This window comes from Taudactylus pleione, unplaced genomic scaffold, assembly GCF_031769625.1.
Source record: "Taudactylus pleione unplaced genomic scaffold, aTauple2 ptg000189l, whole genome shotgun sequence".
Lineage (NCBI taxonomy): Eukaryota > Metazoa > Chordata > Amphibia > Anura > Myobatrachidae > Taudactylus > Taudactylus pleione.
In genome coordinates, this window is record NW_028284591.1 from 2,023,764 (window position 1) to 2,046,989 (window position 23,226).

Genomic DNA, 23,226 nt, shown 5'->3' on the forward strand with positions numbered 1-23,226 from the left:
CCATTGTACATAAATGGAATAAGTGTAGCAGTAGTTACCATCACAGTGCTGGGGTCATGAGTTGGATTCCCGACCAGGGCGCTGTCGGTATAGTATGTGGTTTCTCCGTGAGTTTCATCTGGGTACACCTATGAATAACTGGTTGGCTGTTGACTGAAATGTACCCATGCAGGTGTTCCCTGTAGTGACCATTTAAGGGGAAGATTTATCAATCCTTCTAAAAAGGACAATTGGCGGTGTTTCCCATAGCAACCAATCAGATTCTAGCTATGGGGTCGATGAATGAATGAATGAATGGCAAAAATTCTCTGTACAGCGCTGCGTAATTGGTGGCGCTGTATAACTAGATGATTAGGACCTGATGCAGAAGTTTACGCAGATGCGGCTGCGCCTTTATGCAAATTGCCGCGACCGATCATCTTCCTACTTTAATGGCCACCGGCAGCAACGCTAATACGTCTCGGTGCATCTTGAGACGCACCATTGGTTCCCACATCAAAGCTTGGACTAGCCCTAAGGCAGGTACAATATCTCCATCTAAACAGGGCGTCCTGTGCCAGCTGTACAGTGTCTTCCGACGCATTCGCTGTCTGCGACACGCCCGCATCACCCTCTTCTCTTGCGTCCAGATTTGTTCTGTGTCTCTCTGCCGTAACCATCGGGATGCATGCGAAGTGCAGTACTTCCACTATTGCCTAACTACGTGAATATCGGCATTGCGTGCACCTCTTAATCAGGCCCTTAATTTCTAGGATAGACAGATGCTTGTCAAAGAAGTTTCTACGAGGCTGTAACATGGAATGAGCCTATTGGTTGCGACAGAACATAATGTACTGTGGTGAGAGGGGTGGTCTATCACCTGAATTGCCCACATTCTGGTGAGATCAACTCCCTCCAAGGGAGAGGAAAACAAGACCGGCACATTCTGCAGCTGCAGTAGAAGTTTAGAACTCCAGGTTCTCTGTGCTGCACAGTTCAAAATGGAAATATTGAGTTCCGGGTTTTCCAGGTCGCCCAGAGCAAGCAGGAAATCGGCAGCAGAGGAAGAGTTTAAAGCTCTCATTCACCCAGTCTTCCAGGCACTGATGCTGAATAGCGGCCAGCGAGTAGGCCCAAGTGACTGTAGTGCCAGGGACCAAGGGCTATGCTAGGAGAGCATGGGCGATTGTGGCTGCCGGCCACTGCAGTGGACTGACTGCTAAGCACGAGGAGTGCTGGGACCTTTTATGTTCATTTACTTATGTTTCTGTATGTATCTGTGTTTTCAGGCCTAAGTCTGAGTATGCTGTTCTACAATGTCTGCTGCCAGTTAAAAAACAAAAACACTGTGTATTCACCGGAGATCTGCCTACCGAGTCCTTATTTCAAGTACCCGTTTTACAGTACATAAATCAACAGTTTTTAAAATTTTCCACATAGGAGCCTCTTTATGGGAGGGTCACAAGGAGGTTGCAGCATAGATCAGTGGTACACAACTCTAGTCAGCCAGTAATGATTATAGATGTGTGCACACACTAGGAAATTGGAAAACATGCATTCTTAGGGGTCTGAGGGGACTGAAGTTGGGAATCGCTGTTCTAGATTCTAGAAGGTATTGCAGAGAAATGGTGGAATATCTTAGGGCAAGTGTGGCCAGACTTTTAGACTTTCTGATCTACTGTAATGGACAAAAATCATTTGATGTCTGCCCATTACCGCTTGTTGAGCAACTTGGCCCAGCTCGGTGCTGCTCCATCTCAGAGTCTAAGGTTCATAGAGACTTCTGCATAAAAGATGACGGGATGTATGAGCTGCCAGAAGAGGCTCCACCAAAATTTTCCAGGGAGGAGAAATATTTATTACTTGATATTCCAGTTTGCTTTTATTTTATCTTTGCATAGTTATCTATTATCCTTCGGTTTTAAGAGGACTGACATTTTTCTGAGTCACACGTTAATTTTCAATCGTAAAAAAATACAAAAATTCCAGGCTGGGAAATTCATAATTGGGTTGACAATGAATTGGGACTGGATACATTTTTACGGCACTGTAGATGTAAATATGTAGCACTGAGCCCTCAGAGCAGCTATCCCAAAGCCGTTTATTTACTCATTACCAGAAATGTAGCTGTTTATAGAAAGTCTGTTCTCGGCCTTGTACAGGTGTTCTGCATCGACTTGTGTTCTACAGTAACATAAATTGGTTACTTAAGCCTTTAGATTGACAGTGGCACACAGATGAATTTTAGCTTTGACACCATAATTATATTTACAAATAGCAGGCATGATATATACATCGTTATTTTCTTTTTCTGCTCAGAGGTTTCTCAATTTAGAGCAATCTTTTCATTAGTACAGGTTGAGTCTCCCATATCCAAAATGCTTGGGACCCAAGGGTTTTTTGGATATATGAATATTCCGTATTATGGAATATTTGCATACCATCTTGAAATGTTTTAGGAATAGGGCCCAAATCTAAACACAAAATGCATTTATGTGTTATATACACCTTATACACACAGCTTGGAGGTAATTTTATACAATATTTTCAATAATTTTGTGGCTCAAAGAAAGTTTGTGTACATACATGAATTTCATTTATGTTTCATATACCCCTTATACACACAGCCTATAGGTCACTCTATACTTTATTTTTAATAATTTTGTGCCTTAAACAAAGTTTGTGTACATTGAATCATCAAAAAGCAAAGGTTTCACTGTCTCAGTCATGCTAAAAATATTCCGTATTTCGGAATATCTGGATATGGGAGACTCAACCTGTAGTATTCAATTAAAGAACAGTTCTCTAATGCCAGCCACACACACATTTCGATATATAGAGTACATTTTGGCAACACATGAAGGTGGACAAATTTGACATGGTCTTTCATTTGGCGCGGTTAGTGCACTAAGGTGACCATGGAGACCAGCACATGTTCTTTTCTGACTGCAGTACCAACATGTCCGATGATGATACATTGCATTTTGGCAGTTATTGGCAATGGGATTGGTTTTTTTGACCTGGCAGACTGCATAATCCAGCCATTTTCACACATTTGCCGGACATATCACAGCTTGGATGACCAGCAATTTTATCTCGTTGCAGTATAAATCCATGCCTTTGCTTGCTGTACTTAACAGTAAACTATTTCAGCTGGTCTCATTCAGATCACTCTTCATTTAAACAATACAAGTAATCATTTCTCACAATAACAACAGCCTGAATGAAAAATCAATGTGTTCAGCAAAAGTTACAGAAGGACATGTACAAGCCAATTACAGTTAAGTTGGGAAAATTATTTTAAGAAGTTCTCAAAGAATATGCAAAACGATAGTATGGTCTGTTGTCCACGACCTCAGTCATTTCCTCCCCGGGTTATTCATTTTCTACTGCCGCAGGGGAATTCTGAATCTGGGTTCTCTTTTGTCGAGCGCTGTAATTTGGGATCAGATGCACCATGTAGTCTCCATGTTCTGGGCATGAAAATGATTATTATTACCAGTTATTTATATAGCACACACATATTCTGCAGCGCTTTACACAGAATATTTTGTCCATTCACATTAGTCCCTGCCCCAGTGAAGCTTACAATCTGTATTCCCTACCACATGTACATGCACATATTTACACACTAGGGTTAATTTTTCATTGTTAGGGGTCAATTAACTTACCAGTATTTTTTTGGAGGAAACCCACGCAAGCACAGGGAGAATATACAAACTCCACACAGTGGAGCGAGTTGTTGAAGAGCATCTCTTGAAGAGCACAGGACAGTATCTAGATAGAAGATCGACAAGGAATAGGTTTACAGACAATAGGTTGACATGTAACAGCTCGATAGGGACAAATGGTTGACTTAAAAATGGGCAACATGTTTTATGGTGTTTTTTTTTTTTTTTTTTTTAAATTTAAGGTTAGGGTTAGGCTGCCGGAGGGGATGGTTAGGCACTAGGAGGAGGATTAGGGTTAAATTGAAATTACAAAGAAATTTTGACCATTTTTGTGTTGACCATTTGAACCTGTCGACCTTTTCTCCCTGTTGACCTATCCCCACAGGACAGTAGAGGCCCAGCAGTCTGCCTGTGGTGGGCAGATTTGTGTTGTACCACACCTGTGTGTGCCTAGAGTTCTCCTTTAAAGGTCTCCTACAGCTAATAAAAATAACTTCTTGATGAAACCTCTTTCTTGCCCATTGTCTCATCAAACGCCAATCATATACACCCCCCCCTCCCCCTTATATTAAACAGCCTCTATACTCTCTGTAGAGAGACAGCTGAGTGTATTTCTGCTGTAGCCTCGGATCCCTGATATCTGTAGACACCATGATTGTATAGAGTTTAGCTGCTGGATACACTGAGAGTGGAAGGGAAAAAGTGCCGTATTATAGTAAGGCTTGCAGATACAGAGAGTGAGGAGGCCCCGGTCCAAGAGCTTGCTTGTTTTGTTATCGATTCCCAGATTCTTACACTCTTTAGGCTATAAGGGAGAAAAGTAAAGTCTGATGCTTTATAAACTCATCCGTTAAATAGAAAAAAAAAAAAGTATATGATGTTTGTACAATGCCAGGTTTGCTTTACAAGATCCCATGTGAAAGAAATCGGCAAGGTTTCCTCCTTTAGGCGTGAAGATATTACGCATGCAGTTCTATATACTGGTCGTGTAAAGTGGTTGTGTGACATAACTTAATAATTTTTTGCGTATAGAGACGGTAAAGGTAAGTGTCTCATAATGCATCGGTAGGGAAAGTATACTCTTGTTTCCCGTGTAAACACTGCTTGGATTTTAACCTCTTCACTGCTGGTGAGACTTCACTAAAAGACTTCTCCTGGTCTGCTGTTCAGACCAGGAGGGGGTGGGACTTGATGATGTCATCACATTGGGATACAATGACATCATTATGCCCTGCCCTTTCCTGGCAAAACACTGCATACATTTTTACAGGCCAGGAAATAGGAGGGGTGAGCGTTAATTGGATTTTTATCTCATGCACCCGCAGACTCTGGGGTTGCTGTCGATGGAAAGAGGGGAGTTATTCTCTTGTGATGACAAGATAATAACAACATATACTAATACAGGTTGAGTCTCCCATATCCAAATATTCCGAAATACGGAATATTCTGAAATACAGAATCATTTTGGCATGACTCAGAAAATGAAACCTTTGATTTTTGATGGTTCAATGTACACAAACTTTGTCTAAGGCACAAACTATTAAAAATATTGTATAAAATGACCTTCAGGCTGTGTGTATAAGGTGTATATGAAACACAAATGAATTTCATGTATGTACACAAACTTTGTTTGAGCCACAACATTATTGAATATATTGTCTAAAATTACCTGGAGGCTGTGTATAAGGTGTATATAACACATAAATGTGTTCTGTGTCTATATTTGGGTCCTATTCCCAAGATATTTCATTATGGTATGCAATTATTCCAAAATACGGAATATTCCGTTACCCAAAACACCTCTGGTCCCAAGCATTTTGGATATGGGAGACTCGACCTGTAGAAAGTATTAGGAAACCGACAGATGGGGTTTCTCTGATGCCCATGTCTCTCAAATCCTTGCATCGATAAACAAAGGGGTCCCTTCATTTTATGTGGTAGTTTATCTATTTTTCAAGATGATATTCCTAGTTGAGCCACTATATTATTCCTAAACGTTTTATGCATTTCATTCAAACACTTTAAAAAATGCATGTAATGCGTTCTTATATTCACGTGCAGATTTTATTGTAAGGATCCAGCTTTTTGCTGTGTTTTGGAAAGGTGAAATAATGCCGAAGCTAAAATCATACGCTATTTCTTGCTGGTGGTCAGAAGGAAAAAAAATGACACATTTGCTTTAAGTTCACTTTCTTGCAGTTACTTTAAAAAAAATAAAAAAAAAACCTTTGAGCTGCTCTGGATAGATCGGTTTTACGGTGTGAGGATACATGAGCAAACCAATGCTATTTTCAGGAAATTCAAAGTCTTCTGAAATAAATAAATCGCCACCAAGGCTTTATTTCCTCATAAATAATTGCTGATATCGATGTTGGAATGTGATCGGCTCAAAAAAGTGTAGGTTTAATAAGTGAAGGGGTTAAACAGCTCAGCCAAAACTAAGGGCCTGATTCAGAGCTGAACGCTCTGACCAGAGCGCTCGCTCTGAATCAGGGCCCTCCTCCCTGAAAATGGAGCGTCCTCTTGGACGCTCGCATAGCTGTGGGTGACCACCCACAGCATATGCGAGCGTCCATGATGATGGTCGCGATGGTCTTGACCATCGCGACCATCGGGCTTGCGACGGAGACCCTGCGGTAGGGTCTCGCTGCCGCAAGCCCAGGAGTGATTTTGGCTCTATCACAGCCAAAATCACTCCCATTGACATCACTAGTGATGTCAGTGGGGCCGGCTCCAGACCGTAGGCGTTCCCATGGGAACGCCTCCGTCTGGCAGGCACGCCCCCGGCGCGCCCACCAAAGGGGGCGTGCTGTCAATCAACATCGACAGCACGCCCCCTTTGGTGCGAGACCCGGAGCGACAGCTTGGCTGTCGCAGTCCGGGTCTCACGCATGCGCAGTGGGGGAACATCGACCCGTTTGCGAGCGTCCTTTGCTCGTGAACGGGTCTGAATGACCCCCTAAGTCCATGGTTTGGTGGCTTGTCTGACTTGTGCTGGGCAGGAGGGAGCTTGCAGGTCAGTAGAGCTTCGTTATGACAGTGTGTGAAAGATGCCTGTGATAAACATTTGTACCCCTAATGTGGGAAGTATTGGGCAGGGCACACTGCTCGCTGCTATTGAAGTAGATGTACATTGGCTTTTCGATCTCTGCCCCTCTCTCATGAAAGGACATCAGAGTCCCCTTCCTGCAGATATCTTTGGCTGTAAAGATGTATTATCATTTCTCTTTGCCTTCAGTAATCTATTGTCTGAAGTGCGTGATGTTGGTATAGGTTAGTTTGGTGCTGGTGACCTATATACTGTAACCAGCTTTACTGTGACATAGCCGAGAACATGTCAAAGGTGGAGTTTTGAAAATGAGCCCAAAAACAAAAAAGATGACTTAGAATTCAATATTCTCTATGCAAAATCATTAGAATCTAATAAAAATAAGTCTAGGAAATATTTATTATAGGCACCATAATTTTGTATTATACCTTCTAGGCCACTGTTCCCACTATAGTCTTACTGCTTGCAATTTTTATTATCCATTCGATCTATCAGGGGATGCTGAAAAGTCCTTTCCAAGAGGGAAATGGGCTAGAGCAATGAAACTTTTAGACTATTCCACATATTCACTCTTAAGTTCAACACACTTGGCACAGGGTTTCTGGAGTTTATTTAACCCTTCCAAAAAAAAAAATTCTGAAGTTTGATCACTCAAATACTGATCTGCTGATATCGCCTCCGAATCATTCCCTTTAAAAGTTTGTTTTACTTTTTGAGAACAAGATCTGGTGAGTAGGGTGGATGGTCTATGCACTCAAACCCAAGATCCTTCAAAACATCCATTGTCGTGTCATCCTTGTGAACAATTACGGGTGTGGTAACTGGTGAAAGCCTCTTAAGATCTTGCTACATCTTCAGTCTCTAAATCTCCACGCTGAAAGTTGGCACATAATTTTTTTCACGGTGGAATAAGAAGGGCACTTGCCACTTAATGTTTGCATCATACACTCAAGATGATGCAAATATTATTTATTATCAGGGCCGTAACTAGGGTAGTGCGAGCTGTGGCACAGGGCATCGCAGGGCAGGGGTCACTTTTTGAGCCTGTCAAATTTTCCTGTTTGTTATAATTCTCACTTGTAGCTTCCTCTTATTTTATCCCCAGCATCTCCTGGCCGCACCCATATCCTCCCTGGCCCTTCCCCATGAGGCCATGGCCCTTTTTCAGGTGCACGATCTTCGATCTTATGTCCCTATTTAAAAAATGGGGGGGGGGGGGGGCGGCGCCGCCAATGCTCTCTCTTGCACAGAGCACCGAAAAATCTAGTTACGGCTCTAATTATTATGCTGATGCCAACATGATTTACTTTGCAGTTCACTTCTACAGGATCAGAAACTTCATGATAGGAGTTCCACATTCGAAAACTCAACTCTTTGCATTAACGTGGTTCAGTTTAGGACACCAGAGCGCTATTAGTCTGAAATTTGGTATTTTACAATAAAAAAGGATGTTCTTTCTAGCTACAGTGACAAAATAATGCTACGATTACAGGAAGTGGGTAGGGCTGAGGACTTATCAGCAGGGGCGTATCTACCCATTGGCCAGGATGGCACTCGCCAGGGGTGCCGACCAAAGAGGGCGCGCCGTCCGGCAATGCCACCAGCAGCCAAAGGGTGGACTAGTCCCCCGGACCCACAACTGTAGGGCAGACCGCGGTGAGAGATGTCTGCCCTACACGGTTTATAGACACACAGCCGCCAGTGGCGGTTGTGTGTTTGTAATAGCAGCCAGCCAATGAGAATCAGACAGACTCTAATTTGCTGCTGCGGAGGGAGCTGCACACTCATGAGCTCCGTTTTCCGGTTCCCCCCGCAGCATGTGATGGGAGAGACGTCATGACGTCTCAACCATGCAGGAGCAGAGCGGGCCGGGACTCGGCGGTCGCGTCAGGAGCGGGGATCATGTAAGTTGTATTTTTTTTCTTTGTGTGTGTGTGTAAGCCAGGCACAGCAGGGGGGCACTGAAATAAGGGGTGGCTGCTACTGGGGGCACTTTATGGGGGGGGGCCCACTACTAGGGGCACTGTATAGGGGTGGCCACTACTGGGGGCAATTTATGGGGGGTGGCCACTACTGGGGGTAATTTACAGGGGGTGGCCACTACTGGGGGCACTGTATAAGGTGGACTACTACTGGGAGCACTGTATAGGGGGGACTACTACTGGGGACTGTTACTGGGGGCACTGTATAGGGGGAGGACTACTACTGGGGGCAATGCAGCATAGGGGGGACTACTACTGGGGGCACTGTATAGGGGAGGCTACTACTAGGGACTGTTACTGGGAGCACTGTATAGGGGACTACTACTGGGGACTGTTACTGGGAGCACTGTATAGGGGGGGACTACTAATGGGGACTTACTGGGGGCACTGCATGGGGGGGGACTACTACTGGGGGCACTGTATGGGGGGGGACTACTACTGGGGGCACTGTATAGTGGGGGACTACTACTGGGGGCAATGCAGTATTGGGGTGGCTACTACTGGGGACTGTTACTGAGGGCACTGTATGGGGAGGACTACTACTGGGGACTGTTACTGGGAGCACTGTATAGGGGGGGGACTACTACTGGGGAATGTTACTGGGAGCACTGTATGGGGGGGGACTTCTACTGGGGACTGTTACTGGGGGCACTGTATATTGGGGACTGTTACTGGGAGCACTGTATAGGGGGGCTACTACTGGGGTCTGTTACTGGGAGCACTGTATGGGGGGAACTACTACTGGGGACTTACTGGGGGCACTGTATGGGGGGGGACTACTACTGGGTGCACTGTATAGGGGGAGGGCTACTACTGGGGGCAATGCAGCATTGGGGGGACTACTCATGGGGGCAATGCTGCATAGGGGGGACTACTACCAGGGGCACTGTATAGAGGGGACTACTCATGGGGGCAATGCTGCATAGGGGGGACTACTACCAGGGGCACTGTATAGAGGGGACTACTCATGGGGGCAATGCTGCATAGAGGGGACTACTACCAGGGGCACTGTATAGGGGGGGACTACCGGGGGGCACTATATAGCGGGGGCTACTACTGGGGGCAATGCTACATCGGGGGGACTACTACGGGGGGGCAATGCAGCATAGGGGGGATTACTACTGGGGGAACTGCATGGGGGGAGGGTCAGGGGGGGCGCCAGTCCATTACATTGCCAGGGGCACTTGGATCCCTAGATGCCCCCCCTCGTAATCTTTCCGTCATATTCTTCTAAAAGCGGCGGCAAGAAAGAAAATTTCCAGAACAAATCGGTCACCAGTCTTCTTTTGACCATCCCATCCAGGTTTCAATTTTGCCTGCCTTTCTACTACTTACTGCTGAGTTTCTAGATCAATGACTATATAAAAATCCATCTGTAGTTCAGGATAAAATCCATTCCATGTTGTGCCGTGGGAAAATCTAACCAATGTGGGTGATGCTTAGTCCGGGAGAGAAGTCCGGGAGTAGAAAGCCGTTCTGTTACCATAACGCCAGCATGCTGTATAGATTCTATATACTGTCCCCAGAAAAGCAGCACTTAAAGGAGGTGTGTTTGCTTTCATACCTTCCGTTTAAATTGTCTCAATGTCTTGACAGCACTGTCTGGGACACGGAAAAAAACCCATTAATTTAATTATATCTTTGCTTTCTCCTTCAAATACCAGTGGGTTTCTCAGTATTAGAAATTATGTACTACCCATGGGGATAGGCGTTTCATCCTTTACACTGCACAGCCAAAGATCACAGGGGAATATATATATGAATATATATATGGAAAAAAAAAAATAATAATAAAAAAAAAATATATATATATATATATATAGTTACCTGGCCAGTAAAAAATTAATGGGATATGGCACTACAGGTTGAGTCTCCGAAATACAGAATATTTTTAGCATGACTGAGCTAGTGAAACCTTTGCTTTTTGATGGTTAAAAGTACACAAACTTTATTTAAGCACAAAATTATTAAAAATATTGTATAAAATTACCTTCAGGCTTTGTGTATAAGGTGTATATGAAACATAAATGCATTCTGTGTTTAGATTTGGGTCTCTTTCCCAAGATATCTCGTTATGGTAGACAAATATTCCAAAATACAGAATATTCCAATATTCAAAATACCCCTGGTCCCAAGCATTTTGGATATGGGAGACTCAACCTGTATAATAATGCCTCTAAAGTGGCGGATTATATTGGTGGCGGTTTGTGTGTAGGCCTCACTTAGAGTGTTGTGCTCATGTCTGCAGACCTCGCCCTTGTCAGGGTAGTGAATGTCCGTCTGGATTGTGATGGTATCTTCTGCTTCTTTACAAACCTAGAAGTCACTGTAACACTGAGGACGGAATTTCCCATTTATCAAAGAGTTATAAATAATGGTAGCAAACTTTTTTTTTTATAGATGTAATATTTTGTGAAACGTTAAGAAGACATTGTCTTGCAGAGTAAAGGCTTATTATCTAGTGCAACAGATTTACAATGCACCAAAAGAAAAAACACACAACGTGTGTAAATACACCTATCCAGAGCAATGTATGCATTTGTGTACCTGTATTGACAAATGCATATAATCACATACCCACATATGCACTTGGACGGCGGCACTCAGGTCAATAAGGCTTCTTAGACGCAGGTTTAGGTGATCAACGTTTCGGAGACTTTAATACTCCATCATCGGGATATAAATAACATACAAACATGCACTTTTAACACCAACACCACCCCACGTGTCACGCGCGGCATCCGGTTCTCGGCGGACCTGTGCATCCGAATGACATATGCACCGTCCGACCGTTACCAAGGGAACCGCGCGGACATTACAAATATACAAATGGATCAGGACAAGATGAACATAGTAAAAGGGCAATACAGACATATAAGGTAATCATAGCAATAACCCAAACAGGACCATAGAAACATAATCCTAGTATAAACCAAAACTAATATATATCATTTGATAAACACACCACAAAAAAATCGAAAATAAGCCTACCGCAAAGTAATATAAATAAATAACTAAGTAAACGTAAGGCTGTTATGTACAACACCACTGGAGTATACAAAACAGTCAAAACAATATTAAAGAAATTATACACAGTAACATTAGCATAATAAAGAAGCATATCTGCATATATAGTTCAACCAAATAAATGCACAGAACTATAATCAAAGAACGTAATTCACGAGACTAAATTCCATATTAGAGAAAGCAAAAAAGACCCACATTTTCATTGAGACCCTTTGGGTGCTAGCATCCCAAGCCTAAAAATCCAACGGGACTCACATTGTAAAAGCTTGAGTGATCGGTTACCTCCCCGTAACATTTTGGGTATATGGTCTATAATAATATAGCGTAAGGCCGATACATTTTGTCCAGCACATACGAGATGTCGTGCCACCTGTGTAACGCCGTACGCTCCCGGAGTATCCTGTCTGTCTCCCCGATATTCGGACACATGGATATCCACCAGGGAGGGCTTTGTAGTGGCATTAGCATACAGGGTAAGTGCAACTGCGGCAAAAGACAAAAGGACGGCCACAACTGTGTCCAACTCAGAATCAGTTCCTATGAGGAGGGAGTAGCATCCGGCTGCAGGTTTAAGCATATAAAATAAATATTCAAATACAGTGTGTATGTGTGTATATATATATATATATATATATATATGTGTGTGTGTATATATATATATATATATATATATATATATATATACATATACATACATACATACAGTCAGGTGCATAAATATTGGGACATTGACAGAATTTTCATATTTTGGCCTCTTCACCACCACAATGGTTTTGAAATGAAACAAACAAGATGTGCTTTAACTGCAGACTTTCAGATGTAATTTGAGGGTAATTACATCCGAATCAGGTGAACGGTGTAGGAATTACAACGGTTTCTATATGTGCCTCCCACTTTTTAAGGGGCCAAAAGTAATGGGACTATCAACTCAAAAGCTATTTCATGGACAGGTGTGGGCTATTCCCTCATTATTTCATTATCAATTAAGCAGGTAAAAGGTCTGGAGTTGATTCTAGGTGTGATATTTGCATTAAGAATCAATTGCTGTCGACTCTCAATATGAGGTCCAAAGAGCTGTCACTATCAGTGAAGCAAGCCATCATTAGGCTTAAAAATCAAAACAAACCCATCAGAGAGATAATAAAAACATTAGGTGTAGCCAAATCAACTGTTTGGAACATTCTTAAAAAGAAAGAACGCACCGGAGAGCTCAGCAACACCAAAAGACCCAGAAGACCACGGAAAACAACTGTGGTGGATGACAGAAGAATTATTTCCCTGGTGAAGAAAAACCCCTTCACAACAGTTGGCCAAATCAAGAACACTCTCCAGGAGGTAGGTATATATGTGTCAAAGTCAACAATCAAGAGAAGACTTCACAAGAGTGAATATAGAGGGTTCACCACAAGATGTAAACCATGAATGAGACACAAAAACAGGAGACCAGATTAGAGTTTGCCAAACAACATCTAAAAAAGCCATTACAGTTCTGGAACAACATCCTATGGACAGATGAGACAAAGATCAACTTGTACCAGAGTGATGGGAAGAGAAGAGTATGGAGAAGGAAAGGAACTGCTCATGATCCAAAACATACCACCTCATCAGTGAAGCATGGTGGTGGTAGTGTCATGGCGTTGGCATGTATGGCTGCCAATGGAACTGGTTCCCTTGTATTTATTGATGATGTGACTGCTGACAAAAGCAGCAGAATGAATTCTGAAGTGTTTCGGGCAATATTATATGCTCATATTCAGTCAAATGCTTCAGAACTCATTGGACGGCGCTTCACAGTACAGATGGACAATGACCCGAAGCATACTGCAAAAGCAACCAAAGTGTTTTTTAAGGCTAAAAGTGGAATGTTATGCAATGGCCAAGTCAATCCCCTCACCTGAATCCGATTGAGCATGCATTTCACTTGATGAAGACGAAACTGAAGGGAAAATGCCCCAAGAACAAGCAGGAACTGAAGACATTTGCAGTAGAGGCCTGGCAGAGCATCACCAGGGATGAAACCCAGCGTCTGGTGATGTCTATGCATTCCAGACTTCAGGCTGTAATTGCCTGCAAAGGATTTGCAACAAAGTATTAAAAAGTGAAAGTTAGATTTAGGATTGTTTAGTTTGTCCCATTACTTTTGGCCCCTTAAAAAATGGGAGGCACATATAGAACCCGTTGTAATTCCTACACCGTTCACCTGATTTGGATGTAATTACCCTCAAATTAAATCTGAAAGTCTGCAGTTAAAGCACATCTTGTTTGTTTCATTTCAAAACCATTGTGGTGGTGAATAGAAGCCAAAATATGAAAATTCTGTCAATGTCCCAATATTTATACACCTGACTGTATATAGCAATATGGTACTGAAAAAGCGCCCAATCCCGTATATTTCCGTATAGATGCGAATATCTTAAATAGATATAATCCCGTTTTGACAGTGGCCGCTATATGTTCTCCAAAAGAACCAGTTGTTGTATGATCCCGAATATATGAAAAACAGAAGGGTGCGAACAAGCGCCTTTTATAGTGTAGTAATTTTTACAATACGGCACACTCTAAATAACTAAACGCGTACCGTATCAGCCCAAAACAACAAGCTTTGCTTTATAAGTCTTTTTCCTGACTTCACTGGGTTGATTCCCAAATGACAATGTACTCCAAACATAGAATTCAAATAAGTTTAATTCCAATACAAACAACACACACATACAGTATAGATGGAAAATTACATTTAAAAAGTTCAAAAAGGCTTATCTGATAGTACATGGTTATAGTTCTCGGTGTACACCCACAGTCCTCAACGCATTTCGTGCAATTATAGCTGGACTTCTTCAGGAGGATATATTTATATTATCTTTTCTCCAAGGATGAGGTTCTACATACATTGGTATTGCGTATTAATTTACTGGCCAGGTGACAGCTGCATGAGCTAAAAGAGGCAGGGAGGGGAGAACAATATCCTAAATCATATCAGGAAGTTGTTGTCTTTTTTTTGGGGGGGGGGTGCTCTTTCTCGCACAGGGCACCAAAATTTCTAGTTACCGCTCTGTCTAATAATGCCTTAATACTGATACATATTTGAACAGAGCACATTTGTAGCTAGCACAAACTTGCTATGGGCCCTTTTCTCAACTGTAAGGTAATAAAATAATTATGGTCAATGAATGAAAGAGATCCCAAATGAAGGGATTTTAAAGATGCAATCACTGAGCGGATTATAAGAATAATCTGGTTATTTACCATTTTTCCTTGGTTTTTGTTGACAGGCTGCTTTTAATAATAGTTAGAATTGTGTGTAGTGTCATGTACTACCGTGGTACCCGCAGTAGCAGGATGTTGTGAGCAGAGCAGAGAGACTTTGGAATGCCCCATTGAGCTCAGCCTGCTGTTTACTGTAAAATTCCTCAAACCGGAGCATTACCGCTATCTTTGAGGAATGTTACATTTCCCTTTGATAGCAAGCTTTCTATTGTCAAGAACAATGGGATTCCGGAGAGAATCTTCAGTACGTTTACATCCGACATCAACTCAGTCATCGAATTAGATCTCTGTTACAGTATTTATTTAGGCATTCAATCTAATGGAGTTTGTTTAGTGAAAGCATATGTGAAACGCAAATTCTAATCCGCTATATCACTTGTGTTCACTTGTACTATAGTAAATGCAATGAATAGAGCGAGCAGTGGTAAGAAATATGCAATGTACCCTAGTAATGACGCTAGTGGATATGAACTAGTTGGAAATAAAGATGTTGGTACAACACAGAAAATTACCTCCACTTAATATGCAGCTTACAGGCATTTAAAAAAAAAAAAAAAAAGTAACAACACAACAAACACAAACTATACATGAACAGCAAAAAGCTTTCAGCAGAAAATACACGTTTTTTGCTATACTGACTATTTTTAAATATTAGAGATACGTCAGGCCCATTGTTAATAAGAGAATATATATTGAAAAATAATAATAAAACATGCGCCTAATAGTGTAGTAATTTATAAAACAATTGAATCAGTGCTCAAAAGGATAAGTAATGTGCGTACCAAAGAGTAAGCAATCAAAAGGTTATCTGATAGGTAGTACTCCAATAGTCAGGTAACTTGAACCGATATCACTTTCCAGGTTCCCACGGGATACACCTTTATGATCACCTTAAATTTTAATATATACAGTGTAGCATTATATGCAACAAATGGAAACATCACTGGACATAAATATATCTGCTTACCAGAATATGCGTAAATCAATTGCAAAAAAGATATCACTCCTCTGTGCTTCAGGTCAAGCTCAGTAGCAGTCTGGCTTCATATGAGAACAGATGGAAGACCCCCATCCATGTGCGGGAAGCCGGGCACACACACTCATGTATGGTGGCTGTATGTTATTATACATCGTCACCGCCTCTCCCTCGTCCCGTCTCCAGGCACCACCACCCCCACGGGTTGTGGCTGAGCTCCAGCCGGGACCATCAGGAGGGAGGAAATTGGGCAGGGACACAGGGAAGGGGGAGGACTGGGTGGGGGCGCTTGGAGGAAGAGGAGCTCCTGTCTTTGAGCTTGACCTGAAGCACAGAGGAGTGATATTTTTTTTGCAATTGATTTACGCATATTCAGGTAAGCAGATATAGCGATGTCCAGTGATGTTTCCATTTGTTGCATATAATACTACACTATATATATATATTCTTCTGACGGGCAAAAAATTGCAAGCCCAAATTTAAGGTTATCATAAAGGTGTTTCCTGTGGGAACCTGGAAAGTGATATCGGTTCAAGTTACCATTGGAGTACTACCTGACTATCAGATAAGCTTTTGATTGTTTACTCTTTGGTACGCACATTACTTAACCTTTTGAGCACTGATTCAATTGTTTTCTAAATTACTGAACTATTAGGCGCACGTTTTATTATTATTTTTCAGCACCTTCTTCTCCGATTGCCATACGGAATATTTGAAAAACTGCAGCCACCTGTTATATTCAGGAGTGTTCCACACGACGTATCATTAATCATTTACTTTTGACTTTTCACTATACACAAGGAACTTTGAAATTTGTGCGCTAGTATTCACTTATTTCTCTAAGAGAATATATATACATCTTTCTTGTATGTAAAGTCCTGATGAAAAGGCTTTAGAACCTTGAAATGTCGACTATTATCTGTACCTATGCCATTGTTCATTTAAACACGTTTTGAACTATAAAATTGGGAGTGCCGTCTCTCATTTTTCCTTACTGCTATGTGGTGCTGCCATGCACCACTATAGGAAAAGTCTACACACACACATAATATAAATAAATATATATATATATATATATATATATATATATATAATATTATTATGTGTGTGTCTGGAGGAGAGGACAGAGGGCCTGATTCAGACCCGGACGCTGTTTGTGGAGCTCGTTCTTAAAAAGGGGCCGGATATTTAAATTGAGTGCTCGCTCTTTGTGGTGTGTTGACGCCTCTATGTCTGAGCGAGCATCCGAAAAATGCGCTCGCTATTTTGTAAAGACGCCCCTTTGCTGTTCGCATCACACGTCATCTCCGTTATTTATTAGATTTATCGGGAACATCGAAAGGCATCTGAACTGCTCACAGTGCTTGTGGTAGTATTTACTTCCCGCTATCACTGCGAGCAGTTCAGGCTAAAAGACAACCAAATGACATGGTCGATGACGCTCCTTTACTAATTATGCACTCCCATTAAACGCTCTTTTGACCATTAGGCACGCCTGCGTTCGGATCTCCACTCCCTCGTTTTCAAGCACCTTCCCATGTTACCACCCACAAACTGTACATTCTGTCAATCAAATTAGCAGCCCCTCGCTGTTTTACGAGCGCACGACTTCCGGCCGCAATTACTGGTTTGCGCATTGCGAACCATACGCATGCGCAGTTGTGCGAACATTGCTCAGCGAACGAGCGGCCGCTTATGAGCGCCTCTGTATCAGGCCCAGAATTCCACCTGGACGAAACGCGTTGGCTACTTTACTGTGTGCTTATTCTCAGATAAGCTTTTTTTACTATCTCTAATGTACGGGCATTCATTTTGCAATATTGAAGCTCTGAAGTTTTAAATTGTATTACACTATGTATGTCTATTTTCATATTTTTGGATTGCCATTAAAATTGTGAAGAACACTACTGATGTCAGTGACCTTATGAGGATCTTCACAAAGGACATGAGATGAGCTGTCTTAATCTTATGCACATGGTACGGGTTCACTCTTAGCCCTCTTCACACAATTTTGGTGTTGTTTCACAGTTATTGCACTAGGAGGCGCCCTTCCTTTTTGTAGTTTTTTTTATATATATATATATATATATATATATATATATGTACCAATAGTAGCGCACTCCGGAGACTTCGTAAAATTAGTGAAGCAACATTGTGTTTATTTTCTATAGATAGAAGTCCAAACGGGCGGCAGTCCAGCAATATTAAATAAGGTTCCCACAAATGCCTGGACAACCCCCTGGGTAGACCTATAATTTCTGAACTGAACGTAACTGAACACAGGAGACTTTACCTACATACTCCTACTTCAACTTCGGTAAACATCTGTGACCGTCAATCTTTCGTACACCTGCTCATTTGCTCGAGCATTCGTGACTCATGCAGGATTAAGAGCAACACGGGCAGCACTAACATCTGAATTACCTCGGGAGAAACCAACTAGACGCCAGTGTCGTGGAATCACCCAGAAGACATAGCGGGAGCCGGGACGGAGAAGGAAGGAAGCACCGAAGAGAAAGCAAGCCAGCAGGAGAAGGAGCGGTGACCTGACACCAGAAAGGAAGGTAAGTCTCAAGGTAAAGGGGGTGCATGGCAATCTGTTCCGTTCGGAGCCTACACTGTCGCACCCCCTCACCAGACAGTGACCGTCCTCCCCAGCGTGCACTGAAGGCAGGCACTTGTGTATCAGGTGTCCTGCCGGCAGCTGCACCTGAAGAGTGGACGTCAAGTCATTGAGCAATTTCCTTACCAGTCAGCGGTCTGGCGTACTCCGCTTTCCGGGAAGACTTCCCCCAGGGCAGCCTAACTCAGGACTGTAAACAGACCAGCCGGACGCGGCAGGTCTTTTTTCTTACATTCACAGCGTTGTCCATCATACACCAGTATTTTCTACTCATTCTCTACTCAACACGCATGGCATGAACTAGTATTTACTCCTGACTATTGACTCTATTTGGTAACATCAATGTGCACGAATGCAACATATGTCTCAATATAAGAATACAGCAGTTGATGGGGGATTGTTTTAAGTGGTCAACCTGATCACGCCCGGCTGGACATATCCTAACATAGGCAAATTCACTACATAATAACAACGGTCTCATACTGACATTCCTTATTTATTGATTGTATGTATATCTTTTACAATGGTTTTTTTTATGTGTTTCATTTATAGTAAAGATGACTTATTATGCATGACCAAGCATACTAGAACTCATTGGATCACCTACATTTAACATTTATTGATTCTCTATATAGGAACAAGACCCCTTCCCCCTCCCCTTAGGTGTAGCGCTTTGGTTACCATTTATTGTTGTAAAGACCTATAATTTCTGCCCGGGGGTCGTTCCAGGCGGTGTCTGTTTTTCTTGATGCTATCTTACAGCCTTGTGTGGTTAATTATCCCAACTTCCTTTCGGATACCACGTCTGTTTTTGAACAAAATTTGGCATCTTGGTAAAATCCCCCGGGTCAGTTTTCTCTGCAGTATTGATATAAACAGCCTATACACGATAATACCTAACCAGGAGGGTGAGGCATCTGTACGTAAACTTATTACTGAGAATCATGAGTACAATGGGCCTAATGTAGATTAGGTGATCGATCTCTCACGTATGATTTTGACACACAATTTTTTTTCTTTTTTGATGGAACGTTGTATCTACAACTCGGTTGTGCGATGGGGTCCAATGTGGTCACATCGTATGCCAACGCATTTATGTTTACCTGGTGGTAAGTTCAGCCCCGATGTGTGGCGGCCTGCCCTGTGCATTTGATTTTGTTTGTGAGCGGCACAGGCTCACACCCGCGTGACCGCTATGCAGGAGGAGCGGCGCGGATCTAGCAGTACTTTCGCTGCATTGCTTGTTAGAAGACCCACCACCTCCAGTGAGAGAGGTGGGTGCCATGCGTGGTGGCCATAGAGACTGCACTGCGCTAATGCCATCAGTTACCGTGACCAGGCGCTGACCTCTCCGGCCCTTGCCTCTGCCGCTGGTCATAGAGTCGAGCCCTAAGCGCGGCTGTCGTTGTGTCTGACAGCGGCGCAATCCGTCCCTGCCGCTATTAATATATATAGCAGCGGCGCCCGGCAAATAGTAATTGTGGTGGGTGGCTGGTTCCGCCACCAGGGCTGCTGCGCTCTGTGCGGCGGCACCAGCCGCACCACCCTAGTTACGACCCTGTTATTAGAACAGACCTAACATTTGAGCTCATTCGGTATAAAGTTTTGCAAATGGATGGAACAATATGCCTGATTCAGCAAGGAACGCGCGAATACAGATGCACTCACCCGCCCGCTGCGAGAATATGCTAATCAATGCATACGCACAGAGACCGTGGCACAAGATGCAGGCGCCCAGCACCATACTAAGCCGCCCATCTTCCTTTACTCACAGCCTGATCAGCACGCAAGTTGGCATAAACATCGGTAACATCGAGAACCATCAGATCCATTAGCATAATAGTGGTTGACCTGACCTGGTGAAGGATTTTGCCTGCTTCCTGTATACAGCTTACAGTATGGCTGCGTATGCCGCCGCACTGCCTTAATTATGCACGCCCCTATAACGGCGTTATAACGTCCTGGCCAACCACGGTCACCACCCACAAACGGCACTTCCTGTCAATCAATTTCTGAAGGATCTGCGTACACACTGCGTGTAGTCTGCTTACCATAACCCGATCGCACTGGCTAGTTCACGCACGCGCAGTGCAGAAACATCGGCCTAGTGCGTGCGTTCTCTCCTTTGCGTTCCTTTTTGAATCAGGCCCTATATCCACTGTCCCTTTAAAACAGGCTCCAAGCCATTAAAAAACTAAACTAAAAACAATATACTCCACCTACAATCTTCCACACACTGTTATTTTTGGTTTCGGTGATACATTAACATCTGATCAATGAGCCTTGTGAATGTAAATAACACTGTTGAATTTTACCCATTATGGTTAAAAACTCTGTATCCGATGACCCCTGTTGCCATGTGCGATGCAGGAGACCAAACCAACACTTCTAAACTGATCATGTGTCTGGTAGTGTACACAAATGGATGAAAATGGGGCACCATTACATTATTGCTGCCCACAAACACCTCCCGTGCCGAAAGTATTTCCTAGCAAAAATAATGCAGCTGAAATTCTATCCTATCATTTGTTCCTAAAGCAGTTTATGGTGGAGGTTGTGCTGTGAATATTATAATCATATCACTGGCGTATTGAGAATACATGGTATGTGATCTTGCTGTGTTCCCTGCAGGATGGAGCCAGTTGGCCGCCATGCACTGTGTTATGTTGCCTGATCTGTTGGGACTGGACCAGTTCAGACCTCCGCTTCTAGAAATGCTGGCACGGAGGTGGCAGGACCGGTGTCTGGAGGTGAGAAAATGTTTTATTTGGTTGATCTGGATATCTAAATGTATTTATTGATCTTGTTGAAATATTGATATATGTAGACCCTGTTTGCAAACCTGCAAATATGTAGAAAGTAGACAAATAAAAAAAAAGATGTCATTTTCAATATATTTATTTTTCTGTTTTTATCAATTGACAACCATTGAGTAATGGGAAAGAGCTTTCTGGACTACATGGGGTACCCTGGAGTTGACCTATGCTTACCCCATGTTCACCAACTTCAATAATGTTGCTAGGATGTCGTCTAAACCTCTTGAAAAACATGTTCATTTGTAGTTGTTGATCTCTGTTTCCCTTTCAATACTTCATGATAGTCCTTAGAATAGTCAGCCTCCCTTCTAAGTTAAGTAGAGACAGGTAAAGTGGTGCTTGAAAGTTTGTGAACCCTTCAAAAATTTTTATTTTTCTGCTGAAATTTGGCCTAAAACTACCTCAGATTTTCACACAACTCCTAAAAGTAGATAGAGACCCAAATCAAACAAATGAGAGAAAAAAAATTAGACATGCTCATTTTGTTTTGGTTTTTTTGAGGAAAATGATCCAATATCACATACCTGTGAGTGTCAAAAGTATGTGAACCTTTAGGCTTAGCAGATCTTTTGAAGGTGAAATTAGAGTCAGGTATTTTCAATCTATGGGAGTGTGCGTGGACAACCTCTCTTTTTAAAAGAACATGGATCTATCAAAGTCTGATGTTCCCAACACGTTTGTGGAAGTGTAGCATGCCACGAACAAAGGAGATTTCTGAGGACCTCAGAAGAAAAGTTGTTGATGCTCATCAGGCTGGAAAAGGTTACAAAACCATCTCTAAAGAGTTTGGACTCAACCAATCAACAGTCAGATTGTGTACAAATTCAGGAAATTCCAGAGCATTATTGCCCTCCCCAGGAGTGGTCAACCAACAAAGATCACGCTAAGAACAAGGCGTCTAATAGTGTGCATAGTCACAAAGGAACCCAAGGAAACCACTAAGCAATTGAAGGCTTTTCTCACATGAGCTAATGTTCATGAGTCCACCATCAGGACGACACTGAACAACGATGTTGTGCATGGCAGGATTGCAAGGAGAAAGCCACTGCTCTCCAAAAAGAATATTGCTGCCTGTCTGCAGTTTGCTAAAGATCACCTGGAAAAGCCAGAAGACTATTGGAACAATGTTTTCTGGAGTCCAAAATAGAGCATTTTGGTTTAAATGAGAAGCGTTATGTTTGGAGAAAGGAGAACACTGCATTCCATCATAAAAACCTCATACCGTCTGTGAAACACGGTGGTGGTGGTATCATGGTTTGGGCCTGTTTTGTTGCATCTGGCCCAGGACAACTGTCCATCATTGATGGGACAATGAATTCTGAACTATACCAGAATATTCTAAAGGAAAATATCAGGACATTTGACCATGAGCTGCATTGCAAGAGAACGTGGGTCATGCAGTCAGACAACGACCCAAAGCACACAAGTCATTCGACCAAATAATGGTTAAAGAATAATACATTTTAAATTTTGGAATGGCCAAGTCAGTCCTGACCTTAATCCAATGGAAATGTTGTGGAAGGACCTGAAGCGAGCAGCTCATAGGAGGAAACCCACAGACATAACAGAGTTGAAGCTGTTTTGTACGGAAGAATGGGGTAAAATTCACCCAAGCCCGATGTTCAGGACTAATCAACAATTACCGAAAATGTTTAGGAGCAGTTATTGCTGCACAAGGGGGTCATACCAAATGCTGAATGCAAAGGTTCACATACTTTTGCCACTCACAGATGTGATATTGGATACTTTTAACTCAATGAAAAAATGTGTGCATCTAATTTTTTTGTTATTTGTTTAATTGCAAAAGGAGTATAAGTGTACAGTTCCTTGTATATGGAG

General features: G+C 42.5%; 1 protein-coding gene across 3 annotated transcripts in view; it reads left to right on the top strand.

Moving 5' to 3' along the window:
• WDR7 (WD repeat domain 7) overlaps positions 1-23,226 on the top strand; it is a 380,928-nt gene that overhangs the window by 109,747 nt on the left and 247,955 nt on the right. For all 3 annotated transcript variants that reach the window (XM_088476453.1, XM_088476451.1, XM_088476452.1), the window contains one exon: positions 21,203-21,321. In XM_088476453.1, coding sequence (XP_088332579.1) covers positions 21,203-21,321 — 119 coding nt within the window. The remainder of the gene's footprint in view (positions 1-21,202; positions 21,322-23,226) is intronic.